General features: G+C 43.3%; 1 protein-coding gene across 1 annotated transcript in view; it reads left to right on the top strand.

Annotated features, from left to right (window-relative positions):
• The window catches only part of LOC147025964 (uncharacterized), a 197432-nt gene that overhangs the window by 14539 nt on the left and 161627 nt on the right, over positions 1-21266 (top strand). The window contains exons 5-7 of the mRNA XM_085883562.1: positions 2993-3046; positions 11100-11153; positions 18539-18592. Coding sequence (XP_085739688.1) covers positions 2993-3046; positions 11100-11153; positions 18539-18592 — 162 coding nt within the window. The remainder of the gene's footprint in view (positions 1-2992; positions 3047-11099; positions 11154-18538; positions 18593-21266) is intronic.

The following is a 21266-nucleotide window of genomic DNA, read 5'->3' as shown; positions in this document are numbered from 1 at the left end:
AGAACATAAGAGTTAGGATGGTTTTAAGGCAGGGGTCTTTCAGTCGGAGAGTGGTTAATGGATGGAATGGTCTCCCAGGAAAGGTAGTGGCAGCAGACGGGGTGAATAGGTTTAAGTTGGATTAGTATAGGTGCCTCGAGGCATTGGAGATAGAGGAGTATGGGGATATTGGATTGTGGGAATGGTAGGTAGCTTGTGTGTGGATGGGTAATGATACTGGGGTTGGTTCGCACAGGCAAGATGGGCCAAATGGCCTCCTCCTGCATCAAAGTTCCTTGTGTATCCCAACTCTCTCATCCTCACATATGGTGATTTCAATTGTTACCATGTCAATTAGTTGGGTGTTGGTACCTCTCTTTCCAGTAAGGCACCTCAGCAAAGGACTTCTATGAATCCCTGGGACTGACTCAATCTGTAAAATTTCTGACCTGGATTTCTATCAATGGAAAATCCTCCCATTTGGATTTGGTTATGACCAACTTTCCCACAAACGTCTCCTGCTCTTCCTCTGCCGCAATTGGTTAACCTGATCATGTGCTTGTGAACGGAAACATCTCTCTAACTATTCTCACAGAACGGTCTCAACGCTGGCGAATCTGGCAGTTCACTCGGGTGAATTGGCAGGGACTGCAAACGGCCATCACTCTTCAAGACTGGTCTCCCATATCGACTGCCCTTGCTATTAACTCAGCGTGGGAATTCTTCCAGAGAAACCTGCTTTCTCTTATGCACAGAGCCATCCCATCTCATTTTCAGCTATCATGACCATCCTCCCAACCATGATACACTGAATCCTGTGGTGAGGCAGTTGCCTTGAAACACTTTGCCTTCTCTCCCTGAAGGCAAATCCAACCGAAGGCAACTTCAGATCATTCCACAAAAGCTTGCACCAAGTGTGTTTCAACTCTCATGAGAGCCAGAAAACAACATTTGTCCAACCTCAAGTTTGAACTTCAAACTTGTCTCCATCCTCTAAAACCTGGTGGTGCATTGCTATGACTGTCTCTGCTGTATGCTCCCCTTCCATCCCTTCACTCTCTTTCAATGACACCAAAGCAGACACCGCTCATGAATAAACCAAATACCTCAATTCTATGTTTGCTTCCAAACCCCACCTCAACCCATCGCTCCCTATGCCCACCTTTCCCAGTCATACCCAACTGCTCCTGGACTCTGTTTTTTGCACCTAAGAAGGTGGACAAGTTTCTGGCATCCCTCGAGTCCGATTGTGCAACTGGAACAGACGGCATCAACTCAAGTGTCTTAGAAACCTACTCTGAGCTCTTGCACATCCTCTTTCTGCTCTTCACACTATAAGTTCCATGGGTTATTTTCCATCTGCTTGGAAATCAGCAAACTACACAGCATGAAATGAACAAGGTGCAAAACGGATCCCCTTAACTACAGACATATCAGCTTACTTACAATCACCAGCAAGGTCATGGAATCCATAATCGCAGTTCACATCAAATTCTTTCTCGTTCCAATGGCCAGATCTCTGGCTATCAGTTCAGATTCAGAACATGGCACTCAACCTTGGACTGGCTGCTTCTGCTCTCCCAAAAATGGATGGAGGCCCTCAATGTAGGCCAGATGTGAACTTGAGAGGGTAGGAGCAAGTCCAGATGTGGACTTGTATAAAATAGAGAGCTCACCAACAGCTGCCAGTGGGCGAGTGACAGTCCCTGGGAATCCACCTCCTGCCTTGGGATACCAAGGGTGATCGAGGAATGCCTTGTTTCCACTGCAAGAGTAGCAAGGTGTAAATCCAGAGCACCGGCCCAGAGTGGGGAGCCATATTCTATAGAGCTGCGAATGAAAGCCTTATATGGATGGAATGGAATGAAGTTGTGAATGAATGATGAGCTAATTAAGTCAGGCTTTGGAAAGCCTTATCGCTTCAGAGAATAACCAAATGGTGACTGACCTTCGATACTCGCTTGTTGATATGACCCTCTCGTGTAACGTTATGGCAGATAAGAGGCCAAAGAGTTTCAGCTGGGTAAGAAGCTTCTCCACTATGGTAGGGAGGAAGTCTACATGCTGTTATGAACATTCTGTTAAGGTGGACACGGTTGGTACATGAAGGGAGGGATTTGGGACTTTGGCCTTTTGAGAGAAGACATAGTTAAAGAACTCTGCTTTTTCTTGAGCAGAGTCTAGCATGACTTTAGGAGGGAAGGCATGGAAGGGGAATGTGTAGCCAGCACAGACCTGACCAGCTTACACCATGCAGGCTTTGAAAGATAGTAAAAGGCTGGAGAATTTGGATCACAGGTAAGCTTGATGTTGGGCCCTGGATCTTCATAGGACAAATACATTATGGTTCAGAGTTGTGTATAGAGACGTCAGGTTGCCATCATTCAGGTTTACCTTCCAAAGGATAATGCAAGTTATCTTGCGATGGCCTTACCACATGCATCAGCATTCCAGGGTGGCGATGACAGACAGAAAAGTTTAATGTGAGATGGAATTAACTTGTGATGAGAAATTAGTCTGTTGTAGTAGAAATTCCAGGATCATTCAATGTGAAGAGCTGATGTGATGATGGACCTGGATTTGCAGAAAAAGCCTATGAGGCCAAAACTCACATAATTCTACCTTCAAGCAGATTAAATAGTGCTGAACTTCAGACTAAATCAGGAGGAAAATGTTTTTCTTTCACTTAGTTTTTAGTACTGTATAAAATGTTTGGCTTTTGATTTGCAATCTCTTGATTAATTTGTTGATTTCAAGCATACTTCTGGCCATCTTCACAATTACATTCCAGGGTGTTGGTAAGTAGAGTAAAATATGATTATAAAAGGGAGGGTGGGAAGGGGGGAGAACATGAGGAATGAGGATGGTAAGAGATAGAAGTAAGAGGAACTAAAGGTAATACTGGAAAGTATTGGATATGTACACATTATTTATGAATATATTTTTTGATTTATCAATGCACTGATTTTCTTGAGTTAAAAACTTATTATTTATCTTTTTCTCTGTCATACAGGGAAAGCAAGGTAAGCCAGGTGTGAAAGGAAGCCCTGGTGCAGACGGTAAGCCTGTGAGTACCATTCAGTCCACACTGCCCTTCTTTCTTCGAAGCACATCACTAATGCAATCATAGGAAATCAAACACAAACCAATTTTTCCACAAGATTTGTGTGGGTGCTTATACATGTATATTACATGCAGTATAAGAACATTACAAGCCATCAGTGTACCTGTACCTGAATTTACAACGCAATTATCACACAATCAGCAAATCAACACAATATATACGAGAGAGTTCATGGAACACCTTTCCTGGTGCAGTTGAAAATTTGATTGGTCGAGATGATGTAAAATGGTGCAATATTTTGTCCAAGTACTGCAAAACGAAAAGTTTTGAAAGTGCCAAAAAGGTGATTTGTGTTTTACAGTGTTCAAGTATATAATTCAATTGAAATAATATAAAACTTTTAAAGGTCGTAGAAATAACAAGTTCGACTTGCGAACATACCCCGTGGGAGTTCATTCGTACAACTCTCAGGTGAGCGATAGCACGGATGACAGATCGTTTTGAAATTTGGTAAGATTTTCATCGTATCACAAAAAGAAAGCAGAACACCTCACAATAGTGAGGCTAGTTTCATGTCATCATTTGCGACTTAATTTGGCGTTGGGCATTGCCCAGCGCATTTAATATTCTTTTTTTAATAACAATTTTAAGCCGAAAGGGCCGTTTCTCAGCCCAAAGGGCTGGAATCACACTTTAGGCTCAGTTAATGCCTGCACATATGTGTCTAGTATATACCTGTCATTCGATTCCGTTTACAAACAACCAAGAAATAGCAATTTTTAAAAAATGGGCCGAGAGGGCCGTTTGTCGGCCCAAAGGGCCATAATCTCACTTTGGGCTCAGTTAATGCCTGCAGAGTGACCTCAAGAATATACCTGTCAGATTTGGTCCGGCTTCTTTCACGAATAACCGAGAAATAACAATTTTAAGAAAATGGACCGAAAGGGCCGTTTCTTGGCCCAAAGGGCCGAAATCGCACTTTGGCCTCAGTTAATGTCTGGGGAATGGTCTCTAGAATATACAGTACCTGTCAAGTTTGGTTCGGTTCCGTCCACAAATAACCGAGAAATGACAATTTTAAGAAAATGGGCCGTTCCTCGGCCCGAAGGGCCAGAATCGCATTTTGGGCTCAGTTAATGCCTGGGAAATGGTCTCCAGAATATACCTGTCAAGTTTGGTTCGGTTCTATCCACAAATAACCGATAAATAACAATTTAAAGAAAATGGGCCGTTCCTTGGCCCGAAGGGCCTCAGTCGCATTTTGGGCTCAGTTAATGCCTGCACATATGTGTCGAGTATATGCCTGTCAATTTTCATCAAATTCTGTTCACAAATAATGGAGAAATAGACATTCAAATGAACTGTACACAAGAAAAGAGAGAATGCGAGCGGCGCTTAGACCCCATGGAGTGGAAGACCCCACGGGGTAAAAATTTCAGAAGTTTACCGCCGTTGATGTAGATAACACGTTGCATTAGTTCTTTGTGCCTGTTGTTTGTGTCCTTTATGACGTCCTTAAAAACAGTGAGTTTCCTGTTTGGAATGATTTTCAATTTTGCTTCACTGTGAGGCATACAGAGTAAAAATAAAATTTACCTTTTTTTAACCAGGCAAATTTTTACCTTGGCACATGTGCAATTCGTACAAATCCAGAGACAAAGTGCTGTCAAACTGCAGGTTCATTTTTCAATTCATGTTCCGATTTGTGTTCAAAATATAACATTCAATTTAAACTAAGTTGTTCCTCGATCAGAAGCTGACGGATGCAGACAGTCAGACAGATGGAAGTGAACCAATTGCATAACCCCGCTTTTTGCTTCGCGTGCACGGGATGAAGATCATTTGAACCGGTGATCTCAGTGTTATGAGACAAGTGGTCAGAGGGGAACACCACACAATAACATTTATTCATTCTGCATGCAAACACTTCCTCTCATTAACTTAATGTAATAATAAATATTAGGAGTAATGAATCCTGCCTTTGCTGACATATTTACCTTTTTCTTTCATTTGTCAATGAAGAGTAAATTTCTTTCATACAAGTTGAAGCACTTCTTTCTGTGCCAACATTTTTGTCTTGATCCAACGTTTTTCAGTCAAGCTCACAGCAAGGAGAGTTGTTGCCAAGATATCTATTGCCATGCAGCATTTCAAACTCAAATAACAATCCAGAAGCATCTTCAATATCTTCCACACAAACTGTTTACAACACCTGTGCTTGACATGCTCACAAATGGTCTTTGGGTTTAGAGAAACCCAGGGGACAACTGGGAACCTTTTGTTTGTGGTTACCATTTTTTTTCCTCAAACATCTAACTTTTTGAATAAAACGAACCAAGTATCTACCGATTGAATTTTTAACTCCATGTGACTCAGATCTTGCATACATCATTTCTTTCTGAACCACATCCTTATTCCTGTTTGTAAATTGAAAAAAAAAATTATGGATTAGCTTTCTTCCACCTTATTGAGATGAGAATAGGGTAATTATAGGGCCAATTCGAGTCTTTTTTTTGTAATAAAAGGTCAAGGCTTGTGGGAGAGCTGGTACACTGAACAGATCAGGATGCAACAGACCAAAAGCAAACAGTGGAGAGAGGGGTGAAACACCAACGGCAGGGTTGAAGGACAAAATAGAGGGACACTTGGACAAATCATGGGTGTGGGGTGGAGTGAGTAGTAGGGGAGGATGCATGGGGTGGACAACATGGATACAGAAGCAGACTCTCTCAGGAGGGGAAAAACGGTGTGGGGTGGGGGGAGGGAGTTATGGGTGTGGGGTGGAGTGAGCGTTAGGGGAGGACACATGGGGTGGACAACATGGATACAGAAGCAGACTCTCTCAGAAGGGGAAAAACTGGGGTGGGGTGGGGGGGTTAACAGGGATAGAAAACATCATGGTTTTTGATGGGCGATGATCTGAGATGGTGGCGAACACCTGCTTGAAGATGTGTAGGGAAGAAGGAGATATAATGTGGAAGTTTGTTCCACAGGCAGGAAAAAAGAGGAACGAATGAGAGGAGGTGAGATCTGGAAGGGACAGAGCCAAGAGAGGGCAGAGGGTGCAAGACAAAATAGGTGGTGGTAGACTACAAAGAGGCCACTAACCTGTTTGCAATATGAAAGTACCAGGTCTCGGTACTCAGCTTCATTGCGGAGGAGCTCAATTATTTTGAGGGCTTTGCTTTCCACAGCATCAAGAAGGGCATAGTGTGAGGTTGGGGCACCAGCCCAAAGGGGACAGCAGTACTCCAACAAGCTGTAACTTATGGCTTTGTAGGTTATCAAAAGTTCAGACTGGCCAAGGAAAGACATTGCATGATGGAAAATGCCGAGTCAGCAGCTGGCTTTGGAGGCCATCTTGGAAATATGGTCTGCCCAAGTAAAATCATGACTGATGGTGAGGTCCAAGAGTTTGAGGACTTGATCCTTAAGATAGGAGTGTTTGCCAGACAGTGCTTTCAGCGAGACAGGGTGTGTGTGGTAGGATTTGTCGGGTGTTGGAAGTGTTAGAACAAATCTCAAGATCTCAATATTGCTGAAGCTGAATTGGACCATTTGCACAAGGAAAAGGTCTATTCTTGCAAAAGACTCAAGGATACTGTTATGTTTGTGGAGTAGATGGTGGAATTTCATTGGAAAGATAGGATCGTATGGAGTTGCTTTGTCCGTGGACGTGAGAGACATCTCAATGTAAATTAGGTCAGGAAACTGTGAGCTTATGTGTTCCGTGTCATCACACAGAGGTGGTACGGTGTTAATTAGGTAGGGATTAAGGATAATTTCCTCCAGCATGTAATTGCTCCCTGTGGCCTTTTCCTATGTTTTTGTATTTCAAGACCGGCGATAACGGGTGATCACGTCCTTAAAACAACAACTACTGAGCTGTCCGCCATCAGGGCTAACGGCTGGCGAACCACACCCCTGGAGTGGATGATTAATGGGAATGACATTAGTAAGAGGAAGAAGAGTGCATCTCTGCAAGAGAACGGGGAAGCTACTCATTACAGGAGGAGAGTTAGGTCAGTCAGAGTCTTACGTGGGGGACAAGAAGGAGTCATGATGAAGGCTTGGAGCAGGACAGAAGCGAGAGAGGCAGAATCGGCCGTCAAAAGAGAAGGGCATTTTGGCTGGCTTCCCCTTGACGCGATGAAGACCGCACGATTTTTGTGTTCCTGCTGAAAGGAATTTCTCACATGGAGGAAAAAGACGCCAGCCATCGACTGTTGAACTGAATCGTGTGGGACCAGTGCCAAAAGCCTCATGTCGAGCCATTGGGGGGAAGAGACGGCGCCATTCTGTAAAGCAGCGGCGTCGGTGAGGACGATCGATGCAAGAAGCTGCAGAGCAGTCTCTGAGCCTTGGTATTGAGTATTGCCGCCTGAATTACCTCCCGTACGTTCGCCCGTTCAGAGAGTGGCTGCGCGCCATTTTGGGCACCTTTTCCCGTGCAGTGATGAAGCGGTTTGATGACTTTCAAGATACCGAAACTCACTTCTGGACCCAAAGCTAAGTGCCGAAATAAAGGAGGGATTTTTCTTTGTTTTATTCTGTCCCTTTGTTTGTATTTAAGTCTGTGTGGAGGTGCCTCAAAATTCGATTTAGGTTTCCTCACGTCATGATTTATTTCCATTATAACTGTTGATCTTTCTGTTTATTAAATCATTATTTATTTAAGTTGCTGGCATCCGTATATCTTTAGTGAGTTTGATTACAACCCGTGTGCCTCCGTCTTTTGCTGTCCTTTCCTTCTCGCGCACGCCCAAATCTCCGAGAATCTTGGCTGTAAGCCTCCAAGAGAACTGTTTGGCCATCCGTCCAGGTTGGCGCAAACCCATTGGACATGACATTATGTAATGTTGCACTCACCAGCGAGTTCAATCAGACAGGACCCGGATTATTACTTGACAAACAGCACACTCAACGATGGAATGCCCTGCCTGCAAAGCACCAGGATGATAGTCTATAGCCTGTTCAGGAATCGATCCCAGCCCAGACAGCTCAAAGAAAAATATGCTCTCCTCATGAGGTATTCCGTTAAACTGTCTAATAGTGATGATTGGAAAATGTTGGTTTAGTTTTCTAAGAAGAAAAAGGAAACTTTAGCTGTAAAAGCTTCACTACAAAGTTCACTGAGCCAAAGACTTCGCAAAGAACATGAAATCTGTAATCAAGAGGAAATAAACTGCCTTACAAGAGAAAAAAGAAGTTTTCTCATTCACTTTTAGAACACAAGGGTTTGACAAAACAAACCTCGTCAAATGAGATAAAGTTGATTGCAATCCTCTCTATTTGTCATTTGTCAAGTCAAGCTCTTCTCTCAAAGTGAAAGTTTTCCATAAACAAAACTGGTTGTGCTGGAAACTCAACATGAAGGCAGAATCCCGAAACATCAGCTTCTTGTTTCTCACGGTGGTTGGCAGACCAGAGCTTACCTGAATCAACATCTTATTGATTTTATCTGTTGCTTTACCTGCCTCCAATGCAGATCAACCCCAGCTTTCACCAGCAAGATGAGTTGTTCTTCCTGGTAAAGGTAAGGTGAGTGTAGACCAAAAAGACAATCCTCCAATGGCTGAAATTGTATCTGACATATTGGAAAATGGTTGTGATTGTTCATGGACAATCATCATAATGCCAGAACATAGCTGCAGGAGTTCCTCATTGGCATCATCCTTGGCCTAGCTGTCTTCAGTTACTTTTTCAATGATCTTCCCTCCATCGTAAAGTTGTGTATGGGACTCTTCAATAATGATTTTAGAGTTCAGTTACATCCTTTGCAACTCGCTGAAAATGAACAAATCACTGCTCATTTGAAAAAAAGACCTTGACAATGTTCAGGCCATAGGTGAAAAGTGGCAAGTCGTGTTCATACATAATATAAGTGGATTAAAGGAAAAGAGATTACTGACTCAACAAAGGCATCATAAATAATCCAGCAAGAAGGCTGAACCCACATCACCTTTGATGTATGTGTATGTCATAAATTATATTCTTCTTCCTTCTCTTCCCTTTTTAAGGGGTGAAGTCCAACATTACCAAGTATGAAAAACATTATTCAAGTATTTTATAGAATGTTGTTGATTTAGATCTCAGCGGTCGTTAAAGGGGAACCCAAAACGCAATTTTTTTTTTCTTCCTGAAAACCACTGAGAATCATCAATTGCAGTCTAATGTGATTGGCAAAAAAAAATAGGATTTTTTTGACACTTTGTGATTGGCCAAAAAAATTCAGAGTGTAGATTTTTTTATTTCGCCAGTGACGTCACACCTTGAAGCCATATTGATCCGAACGGCGACTTCACATCGAGAAATAGTGCATTTTGAGCTCAGATTCAGATACTGATTCCACCGTCATTAGCAACTCTGAAGGTTCTCAGAATGTTGAAACTGATTCGTGGGATTTTGAAGGAGCGGTTGGAGAGAAAATTCGTAATGGAAATGCTTTCGGGAGTATTGTGGAGTCGGATTGTTTCGAGCTTAAAGCGAGCGATTCAGAGGAAGAAGGTGGAAGTGTTCATGCAGATGAAAATGCCGGTCGCATTTTCACTTCAGATTGGTAGGTTTTGATTTTCCGTTCAATTGGCAGTTTATAAGGGAGGGATTTTGTATCAATTGATAAATCGGTTTATATATTACTCGAGCAGAAATACCCGTCAGCGCCGACACTGCCAGGCACACTTGGACACTGGACAAAATGGGCAACGAATGCTTTGTCCCACCATTTCAGGTGTTTATTGTGTCACAGGATCATCCTGTTTCATACTTTCCGCAGATGCCATTTGTGTTCGTGTCTCCATGCAGTGTCCCACCGTCATGTCTGTGAGGTGTCAATGTCCCGCCCCAGTGAAGGAGGGAGTGTGCTCGGCAGGATTGGGGGGTGGGTCTGAGAGGTTGTGGTGGGTATTATGGGGGATTGTGTGGAGATGGTGGAGGGGGAGGTGTGGGATGGTGAGGGGTGTGGTTGATGGGGGATTGTGGAAGGATGCTAGAGGGGGGTGTGGGATGTTGGTTGGTATTGTGGAGGGGGGAGTGGTGCTGGGGGTCTGGGGTGAAGGGGGGGGCATGGAAGTTTTAGCATCCTCGGTCAAATCGTCACGGAGCAGTACAGATGATTCATACTTTCTTTCCACTATAAAAAGACGGTGGTTCATTTGACGTGCATAAATTTGTGTTGATAATAGATAATTATTTTCAGGTGTTCTTGTAACTGCTGGACAGGTGTCTGATTCACCACTCAAATCGTCCGTGTACATACGTTGGTAGCTGGGTAGAGATGGTGTTACAGTTTTGAGCAATGGCTGCTTCTTCCACTTCATCATGAGGATGGAATCTTCTCTTAGTCATGGCAGATAATCACAACATCTATAGCCATCTCTGTTGTTTTATAACAGTGCTCTGTAACATTTTCCAATCACAAAAGTGAGCATTTTGTAGGCCTGATCCATACTCAGGTATTTCGGATAAACCTCATCCAATTTCTGGCAAACTTAAGGTCTTTCGGCCACTGGTGTAGCATGAAACCATCTCAGTTTGTATTACTGTAGCTACTAAGGACGCATCGACTCAGCATATCTGTGGAAAACTGAAAATTATTCACTGTTTGAGTTAAATCGTTCTGCGATGCAACCCAGAAACAGTACGGATACGACAGTCCACTGACGTGAAGTCACAGCTCATTTGAAGAAAAAGATTTCGAATTTAAATCACAAATTTACGTAATTTATAATTCGTAAATCAGAAAAAGACACATCATATCTATTTTGTAGGATATCAAGGGATAGATTAACGTTGAGGTGGTCTGAGTGTTTGAATTCCCCTTTAAGAAAGAGGTAAATAAATAACAATTTCCCAATATATACTTTTATCTGGCAACATGAATTAATGTATAGTATTGTCTGCATTCTGCAAATGATTGTATTATTTGGCAGTGCATCAATGTGTCCTGGAGATGTAATGTCATGAAATGGAAACTTTCCTTGCACTTTCTCATTGTCGTTGAATCTTCGAGTCTTTTATTCAACGCCGACATCGCATGCCTCTCCCTCTGACCCAGGGTCCTCTTGGAAAGCAGGGAAAACGTGGTCAGGCTGGATCACCAGGTGACAAGGTATGGAGGTTGCGCAGGAAAGTAAGTTTTAAAGCTCTGTGATTGTAAAATTAATACAGGAAGTCGGCCTTGAGGGATAAAAACGCACCCAAAACGCTTGACAAGGTGATACAAACCATAGCAGGAAATCTTTGTTCTACAGCTTGTTTCCTTTTAACTTTTCTTGTGAATAACCCCCTTTGTAATGAAGTCGTATATCTATACAGCAATACAACGGCATTGTTTATTGTCCACTGCAAGGTTGTTTTTATGCGTGACTCTTCTCATGACACATAAAGAATAATAAATCCCACCTATTATTATTTAAACGATGCATATATACTGATTTACCTGAGCACCCATCAACATCTGGAGCATACAGAAGATATTTCACAACAAAGAGTTTCTTGAACCCAAGCATATTTGCATTATATCTTCATCACAGCAGTGCTAACATTAAAAATGGAGCAATCCCGAACCGGAGGTTTTGGCTTCTGGTTCAGGATTTCTCCAACTGTAAGTCGAATCTGCTGTCTGCTTCTTCCACTGCAATTAAAGCGAACTTTCCAAACCGGATCCGTCATGTTTTTCTGTTTTGTTTTTGTCTATGTGTTGCGCTGTTTGTGTTTTCATTAAAAAATTTTCCGTGTTAAGTCGTACCTCATTGTCGATATTGTCAAATTCGTTTTTGTGCCGTTCAGGCCTACTCCTTGGATAGCCTGGAGCAAAAGCGTCTGGGCTTTGTGGTTGTTTGGTGTTCCGTTTCTTCCCCCACACCCAAAATTTTTTTTTCTCCTTCATGTGTCTTTAACACTATGCTATTCCCCCCTACAAAAAACTTTCACTCCAAAACACAATCGCAATCTACCGAAGACAGTACTTGTACTTCCTCTGCCTTTGTTTACCTTTCCATTTTCTCAATATTTTAAATGAAGAAATCTCTTCTCCCATCTTCCTTTAAAAGCTTTTTATATGCCCGATATATATATATATATATATATATATATATATATATATATATATATATATATATATATATATATATATATATATATATATATATATATATGTATTATGTGATACCGGTCGTCTGTCCATCCATCTGTCTGTCTGTCTATCTGTCCGTTCCTGTCCGCACTCTAACTCCCAAAGTTTTCAACTTTCACGTTTCATATTTGGTACATAGGTACAGACTGTGGAGATGGTGTGTATTGACATATGTTCGTCATCTAAAGTGGTTGTCATGGCAACCAGGATGCTGTTTTCCATGTAGTAGCACAATTCTGTATATACCTTCTTGTTCTTCATAAATTGACGTGTTTGAATATATAATTGTGTGTGTGCGTGCGTGCGCACGTGTGTCACAGAGACTTTTTCGGGCGTATATTGTGCTCACTTGCGCTCTTGTTAAAACATTAAAATGCTTCACTTTCTTTATTTCTGTCACTGGTACCCCACGTGTTCTTCTTAATCAGGATCTATACCTCTTATTCTATTCTTCACAGGGCATATTTTGGAAACCCGTCTCTCACCTAAGTGTTTGGTTCATCAATCTTCCAGTGGTTCCTATACCATGACCTTTCTTCGTGCTTTCAACAAAAATTCCTCCACCCATCCCATGATCTTTATCTCAGACTGTTAAATATGGGAATCTTGAGAAGAGCAGCTTGCAGAGATTGCCTAAGCACAACCATCAAATCCCCTTCAAGTTATTTTCCAGTGTCCAACCCCATCGTGTCAGTATACCCCCTCCCCCCCAACATCTCCTACAAGCCTGCGTCCTTCCGACTCCACCCCGACGATGTGCCCCCCTACTTCATCATTCCTCCACTTAATGTCCTCCCCCCTCCAAGATTCCCCCCTCACACCACCCTCTTCAAGCTAACTCCTCACCTCCATCACTCTCAGACAACATGGACCAACATTTAACCACGCATCTCAACTCTCTCTTCCTCATACATGGCAACTTCAATCGTCACTATGCAACTTGGCTGCGTGTTGGTACCTCCCTCACCAGAAATGGCACTTATCCAAATGACTTCTGTGACTCCATGGGACAGGCTCAATCTGTGAACTTTCCAACCTGGATTTCTTCTAATGGCAAATCCTCCCTTTTGGACTTTGTGATGACAAACTTTCCTGCAAATGTCTCAGGTGCTCTTCCTCTGCTCCAATTGGTTCAACTGAACAAATGATAGTCAACATCTCTCTGACTATTCTCAGAGAGCTGCCTCAACACCGGTGAGACTGACATTTCACTCTCATAGACTGGCAGGGACTGCAAGCAGTCATCACTCTTCAGGACTGGTTTCCCATATCTACTGTCCCTGAATATTAACTCAGCCTGGGATTTCTTCCACAGAATCTCTCTCTCTCTCTCTCTCTCTCTCTCTCTCTCTCTCTCTCTCTCTCTCTCTCTCTCTCTCTCTCTCTCTCTCTCTCTCTCTCTCTCTCTCTCTCTCTCTCTCTCTCTCTCTCTCTCTCTCTCTCTCTCTCTCTCTCTCTCTCTCTCTCTCTCTCTCTCTCTCTCTCTCTCTCTCTCTCTCTCTCTCTCTCTCTCTCTCTCTCTCTCTCTCTCTCTCTCTCTCTCTCTCTCTCTCTCTCTCTCTCTCTCTCTCTCTCTCTCTCTCTCTCTCTCTCTCTCTCTCTCTCTCTCTCTCTCTCTCTCTCTCTCTCTCTCTCTCTCTCTCTCTCTCTCTCTCTCTCTCTCTCTCTCTCTCTCTCTCTCTCTCTCTCTCTCTCTCTCTCTCTCTCTCTCTCTCTCTCTCTCTCTCTCTCTCTCTCTCTCTCTCTCTCTCTCTCTCTCTCTCTCTCTCTCTCTCTCTCTCTCTCTCTCTCTCTCTCTCTCTCTCTCTCTCTCTCTCTCTCTCTCTCTCTCTCTCTCTCTCCATGGTACACCGAATCATATGGTGAGGCAGTTACTCTGAAACAACTTGCATTCTCTTCCTGGAAGCTAACCACACCGAAGGCAATCTCAGTGCATTCCAAAAGGCCTGCAACAAGTGCATGTCCACTCTCAGGAGAGGCAGAAACAACATCTATCCAACCTCCAAAATGAGCTTTCAAACTTGGCTCCCTCCTCTAAAACCTGGTGGTGCCTCGTTAAGTCTGTCTCTGGTGTTTGCTGTCCTTCTGTCCCTTCCCTCACTTCAAATGGCCCCACAGCCGACTCCGCGAGCAAGAAGGACGAATGTATCAATTCTGTGATTGCTTCCAAATCTTGTTTCCATCCCCTCGCTCTCTGTACCCATCCCACCCATCATACCCAAGTGGTCCTGGACTCTGTGTCTTTTGCACCTGCGAAGGTGGATAGGTTTATGTCAACCCTCGACTCTGATTTTGCAACTGGACCAGACAGCATCAGCTCATGTTTCCTAAAAACCTGTTCTGCTGCTCTGGCACAACCTCTTTTTGCTCTTTTCACCCTATTATATCACTTGCTCTCAGTCATCTTCCATTTGCTTGGAAGTCAGCCAACATCATTGCAATACATAAAATGGTGCAGAAACACCTGCCCTTACCTGCAGATCCATTGGTATACTTCTGATCATCAGCAAGGTCATGGAATCCATAATTGCAGTTGTTATGAAATCCTTCCTTTTGTCCAACAACCTCATCTCAGATCATCAATTTGGATTCAGACCAGATCACCCTACCTTGGACATGCTGTTTCTACTCACCCAATAATGGATGGAGGCCCTCAATGTCACACATGAGATCAGGGCTGTCTCTCTAGCTTGATGCCATGAAAATGAAGGCTTTCAAGATCATTGGACTCTCCCGCATTGAAGCTGAGCCCCTGTGTCTGTCTATTTCCCATCACAGACAGGTTGGTTGTCCCTGTGTCTTCTACCCCCTCCTTTCTGGTCTTGCACCCTCTGCTCTTTTCGTGCTTTGTCCCCCCAGGTTTCTGCAGGGTGCACGTTGTCCACCATCAATCCTCTTCTGGTGAAAACCCCAAAATCCAGATTCGCTGCTCACCTCCACTTGCTTCCTGCCTGTGGAACCAACTTCCATACTCTTTTCAATGTCATTGTTCCCTCCAGGTCTTCAAGACAGATGTTCACCACCATCTCAGACCATCTCCCATCCAAAACCATGATCTTTTCTATCCTTGTTTACCCACCCCCCCTTCCCCTACCCCCACTCGCAAGCCCACACCCTTCCAAATTTCCAGTTTTTCCTTCCTGAGAGTTTCCTTCTGTGTCCATCTTGTCGATCCCATGCATCCTTCCCTTCACCTAATTTCTCCCCACACCCACCCACTGATTATTCAAGTCTCCCTCTATTTTGTCCTTCCAATGCCATCTATCACTATCACTATCACTATCACCACTATCACCACTATCATCACTATCATCACTCTCACTCTCCTGTTGGTGTTTCCTCCTTTTTACAGCGCGGCGACATCGCGCTGTTATATAATTGGCTATTCTGTCCTGTGTCTTCTGTCACAGTTATTGTTGGGTGTGATGTGGGCGGAGATTGCTGGGTGGATTGTGGGAGGAGATTGCCGGGTGGATTGTGGGAGGAGATTGCCGGGTGTATTGTGGGCGGAGATTGCCGGGTGTATTGTGGGCGGAGATTGCCGGGTGGATTGTGGGCGGAGATTGCCGGGTGGATTGTGGGCGGAGATTGCCGGGTGTATTGTGGGCGGAGATTGCCGGGTGGATTGTGGGCGGAGATTGCCGGGTGGATTGTGGGCGGAGATTTCCGGGTGGATTGTGGGCGGAGATTGCCGGGTGTATTGTGGGCGGAGATTGCCCGGTGGATTGTGGGCGGAGATTGCCGGGTGTATTGTGGGCGGAGATTGCCGGGTGTATTGTGGGCGGAGATTTCCGGGTGGATTGTGGGCGGAGATTTCCGGGTGGATTGTGGGCGGAGATTTCCGGGTGGATTGTGGGCGGAGATTGCCGGGTAGATTGTGGGCGGAGTTTGCCGGGTGTATTGTGGGCGGAGATTGCCGTGTGTATTGTGGGCGGAGATTTCCGTGTGTATTGTGGGCGGAGATTTCCGTGTGTATTGTGGGCGGAGATTGCCATGTGGATTGTGGGCGGAGATTGCCGGGTGGATTGTGGGCGGAGATTGCCGGGTGGATTGTGGGCGGAGATTGCCGGGTGGACTGTGGGCGGAGATTGCCGGGTAGATTGTGGGCGGAGTTTGCCGGGTGTATTGTGGGCGGAGATTGCCGGGTGTATTGTGGGCGGAGATTTCCGTGTGTATTGTGGGCGGAGATTTCCGTGTGTATTGTGGGCTGAGATTGCCGGGTGGATTGTGGGCAGAGATTGCCGGGTGGATTGTGGGCGGAGATTGCCGGGTGGATTGTGGGCGGAGATTGCCGGGTGGATTGTGGGCGGAGATTGCCGGGTGGATTGTGGGCGGAGATTGCCGGGTGTATTGTGGGCGGAGATTGCCGGGTGTATTGTGGGCGGAGATTTCCGGGTGGATTGTGGGCGGAGATTGCTGGGTGGATTGTGGGCGGAGATTGCCGGGTGGATTGTGGGCGGAGATTGCCGGGTGGATTGTGGGCGGAGATTGCCGGGTGGATTGTGGGCGGAGATTGCCGGGTGGATTGTGGGCGGAGATTGCCGGGTGTATTGTGGGCGGAGATTGCCGGGTGAAATGTGGGCAGGGTTAATGCGGAAGAGCAACGTTTTTTTGTGCTGAATCGTTTTCTGTGTGACGCCGGAAGTTGATTTTCTGAGCAGGAAGTGATAATCTTCCTGTTCTGTTAGTTGTTGACGCGCAGCGTTGTTACTCTCGTTCTTCATTGTTTTCACCAGAAGTGTTTCTAAAACGTCTTGAGGTGATTTCTTCCTCTTTTTTGGTGACAGAAGTGGTTATTACAGCGCGGCGACATCGCGCTGTTATATAATTAATTGGCTATTCTGTCCTGTGTCTTCTGTCACACTTATGGCCGTGTACGTCCCTTTGAGCTGAGGGCTATAAATAGAAATTTGTCCAACGTCACAACTCTTCCCATCATGCATGCTAATTCACCGTGTCTACATTTAAATTTTATAACTGCAAAATTTTCATCATTCTTAACCTTAACTTTTACTGCCCCCAGCCGCGCGATATCGAAGTATTCGCTTCTTGTTCATTTTGTTCCCTTCCATTCTGCTCATTTCATTTAAAAATACAACCTTATTAAAGTTGCGAGAAATTTTTATTTTTTAATGCAGTACAATTTTTTTTTTCTATTGTAGGTTTGTATGAAACATCATTTGGAGGAAAAACTGCAAACATCAGAGAGTCATACTGATAATTTTGAAGATGGCATGGACAATTGAACAAAGGATCTTTATTGTGGAGTCTTACTTTGCCACAAAGTCATTTAAACAGACTCAAACACAATTCAGAAGAAAGTTCGATATCAGATTAGCCCCAGAAAACTCTGATATTTTTTGAGTGATAAAGGGGTTCAAGTCCCACGTGACTGTACGAAATCATAATTGCTCCAAGTCTGATCGCTCGAGGACTGCAAGATCACAAGAAAACATTGAAGCAGTTTTGAGGAGCCCCAGGAAATCGCTGCATCGTCGATTTCAAGAATTGAACTTATCTTCATCAAGTACACAGAGAATTCTGAAGCAGGAACTAAAAATGTACCCATATCACATACAAGTGAAGCAAAAACTAACAGAAAATGATAAACAACTTTGTGTGATGATGTGTGAATGGTATGAGGAAAAACTGGGGAGGGATCCAAATTTTCTGAGTAATGTGTGATTTTCTGAAGAGGCCTACTTTCTTTGAAGTGGTCATGTTAATTCCAAAAACAATGTGATTTGGGGTTCTAGTTCTCCTGTTGAAGTTCTTGAAAGGCTGTTGCACAGCCAGAAATGTACTGCATGGGTTGCTATCAGCAAATCTATCATCATTAGGCCATTTTGGTTTCAAGATGAAGGCACAAAGATTCAGTGATTGAATCGTCTCTGAAAGGACAGATGCTGAATGGGCGCCCCATTCTCCAGACCTCAACCCACCTGACTTCTATCTTTGAAGTTATCTGAAGGATAGTGTGTACCAGGGGAGACCTCAGGTTATTGATGACCTCAAAGATACAATTGCCACGAATATCAAAGCTCTTCCTGTTTAGGGATGCAGGCGAGTTGTAGACAACTTCACCAGGAAGATCCATTTGTACCTGCTTCACCAGGGCAGCCATTTAGAACGTGTCTTCCGAAAGGTTCATTTTTGTGTTACTTTATTCCACATATTTCAAATATTCTTAAGTTTCATGTTGTTTCAATGGGAAATTCAAAAAAGTATAAAACAACTTTGGGTTGTGCTTTTTATGAAACACTCTGTATATACCAAAAAACATGCTCTGAATTTCGATGATCCATGTTGCAAAAATGATTTGCTGCAGAACTTCACGCCATGTTGTGTGTCTGTTTCAGGGAACTCGTGGCCCGAAGGGACCTCCCGGGTTAAATGGCAGGAAAGGGAAAAAGGTTAGTCACACAACATGAACATGGTGGCCACAATTTAGAATAACATATTCTTTCTGACTGTTTTTTTTTTTTACATTGTGTTAACCTCAGACACAATTCAAAACTCAGGTCCCACAGAAGTTCAGGATTCAAATAACAAAGGACTGAACAATGGCCTCGGTCACAATTGCAGCAGTAACAGCAGTCTTCCCAATAGAATCTTCAACTTCATTTCATCATTTGCCTGTTCCCAGGGATAGTGTCTTTCACAATGAAATTTATCCTTTTTCGACTCTTCCAGAGAAAAATTATTTAAAATACCTAAAAATACCACCCAGAAAATGCCACTGTCTATTTGACTACCATTTCACTGACACTCATAAATGCACTTGGTTTGACCTCATTAAGAATGCTTGACATCACAGCTCACCAGCCTTCTGGAGAAACCAGTCCACTTGATGATGTCATGACCCAACAGTAAAGGTTTAAACTCCTCATTTACTTCCAGATTATTCTGAAGCTTTTTTTCATTCCGACTGGCTGTGCCTACTTCGCTTCGATGATGGGTTTAATCAAAAGACAGCATGTTACATTTTACAAACATAATGCACCCGCCACCATAATGATCTCTGAATCACGATGAGGATGTAAAATGAAGTGAAACACTTGATATAAAGGATATTTTATTACAAGTAGCTGTTGCTACTGCTGTTGGCGTGGCTGTTGTTTGCATGCGTGCTCCTTCCATACACTATCATATATTTTTCTATTGCTTCAACAAGTATGACTATAATTTTGTGTGCTCATTAAGTGTCGATCACACCTGATGGTAAAGGGTTCCTGCTGTTGGACCATTGGAACTGCTAAATTTAAGTTTCATGTCCTGCTTCTTCTTCCATTTCTGAAAGACGGGCTTTTAAAACAAGCATTTCTATGATTAAACGGACAAGAATGTGATTATTACTTTTCCAAACAAGTGAATTGATTGAATAGCTTTCTCATGGTGCCATTTTTAGCTCACCTGGAACATAGTTCAGGTGACGTATTAGCATCACGTGGTGTCAGTCAATCAGTGAATCAGTCAGTATGTAAACACTCAGCACTTCTCTGAAACGACACACACAATTTCGATGAAACTTGACCACAACCTTCATCACCTGTGATGCTAAAACTAATAGTCCTATTTCCACAAAACTTTGTAAAACTTCTGAGGACCAAGACCTCCTGATGCCTTGTAATCCCATCAAAAATAATTACATATTAAGTCGGTCAATTTAAAGGCCTAAGGTCGTTACAATTCCAGGATCGTTACTTTTGACTTTTCAAGAAGTATTCACCCGGTTTAGATGTAACTCGATAGGAATCATTTCTGCATGGTGCTTTCACAAGTTTGTTCAAATTATTGGCTAATTTACATATCTTGTGGGATCCACACCTACCAGTGATTCCCTGCTTCTAACAGTTGAGCACAGAGGCATTGCCCCTATTTTTATTATTCTATGACAGCAGGAACACTTTAAAATAAAACGTCACACACACACACACACACACACACACACACACACACACACACACACACACACACACACACACACACACACACACACACCAGATGATAACCTGCAGAGGGACAAATGAGTAGAGGTGGATGACAAGGATGATGAGGAACAGCGTCATCTGGAAGAGTAGTTGGCTAATAAGATAGAGGTGAGAATGGCACCACTTGGAGAAAGACCACAACCCTGCTGACTACATAACAACAGACGCACAAAAACACTAATCAGGAGAACAAACCAATCACTAAAAAAGAAAAGATACCAAAATCAGCCCCCCTGAAAAAAAAAATGTTGTTTTTCAGCAGCACTGCCCATTCAAGAAAAATAACAACAAAACACCGCAAGAACAGTACCGGCCACACAAATAGGAAACAAACACGACTGCAGAAGCAAAGACTTGAGAAACAGAGAGAACTACTCAGAAAGGAGACAGGACAAATACAGCAGTGCCAAAGAGGAAATCAAAGAAAGCTCAAGAGGGAGAATCCAAAAAATATATATGAAATCGAAGATAAAGACCTATAGTTAATGGGTTTTGAAAATAAACTCAAAATAGAAATGATGGCCTCGTCGTAGTTTTTTTTTTTTCCTTGCTAAGAGTTTGAGAAAACAAGGCCAGATGTTTGAAAACGGCCCAAATAGATTATACCATGAACTTGGGAAACAGAACCAGAATGTGTCACCCCCTCCTGAATAACATTAACTGGATTTATTCTTTTAAGGAATTTATGAAGATCTAAAAGAACACAACAAGATGGTGGAATGGAGATGAAACCTGGAAGAGAAGAAGCAACATTGCGAGGAAATTCCCCCAGTAATAAAGAAAAAAATTAGACAAAAACTCACAAAAATGCTAAACTTCAAAAGCCTTGGCCCAGATGGAATTCTGAACTTTTGGCTGAAGCAATTGGATGTTCTCCACGTTCACAACGCTCAAGCATTCAATGAATTTGTCCAAGGGGAACAGGAAATGGATTAATGGCTCACAGAAGGTAACACCTTCCTAATTCCAAAATCTGAAGAAACCTAACCTCACAAATATCGGCCAATAATCTGTCTATCAACAACATGCTAACTTTTAACGGGAATTATCACAGAAACAATGTAGCACCACCTTACACAACAAGGAGGCCGAGAGG

The sequence above is a fragment of the Eptatretus burgeri genome, chromosome 5 (genome assembly GCF_056783735.1).
Source record: "Eptatretus burgeri isolate ZD-2024b chromosome 5, Ebu_testis_v1, whole genome shotgun sequence".
Classification (NCBI taxonomy): Eukaryota; Metazoa; Chordata; class Myxini; order Myxiniformes; family Myxinidae; genus Eptatretus; species Eptatretus burgeri.
Note: the sequence above shows the minus strand (reverse complement) of the source record. Positions and strands in the feature narration are given on the sequence as shown.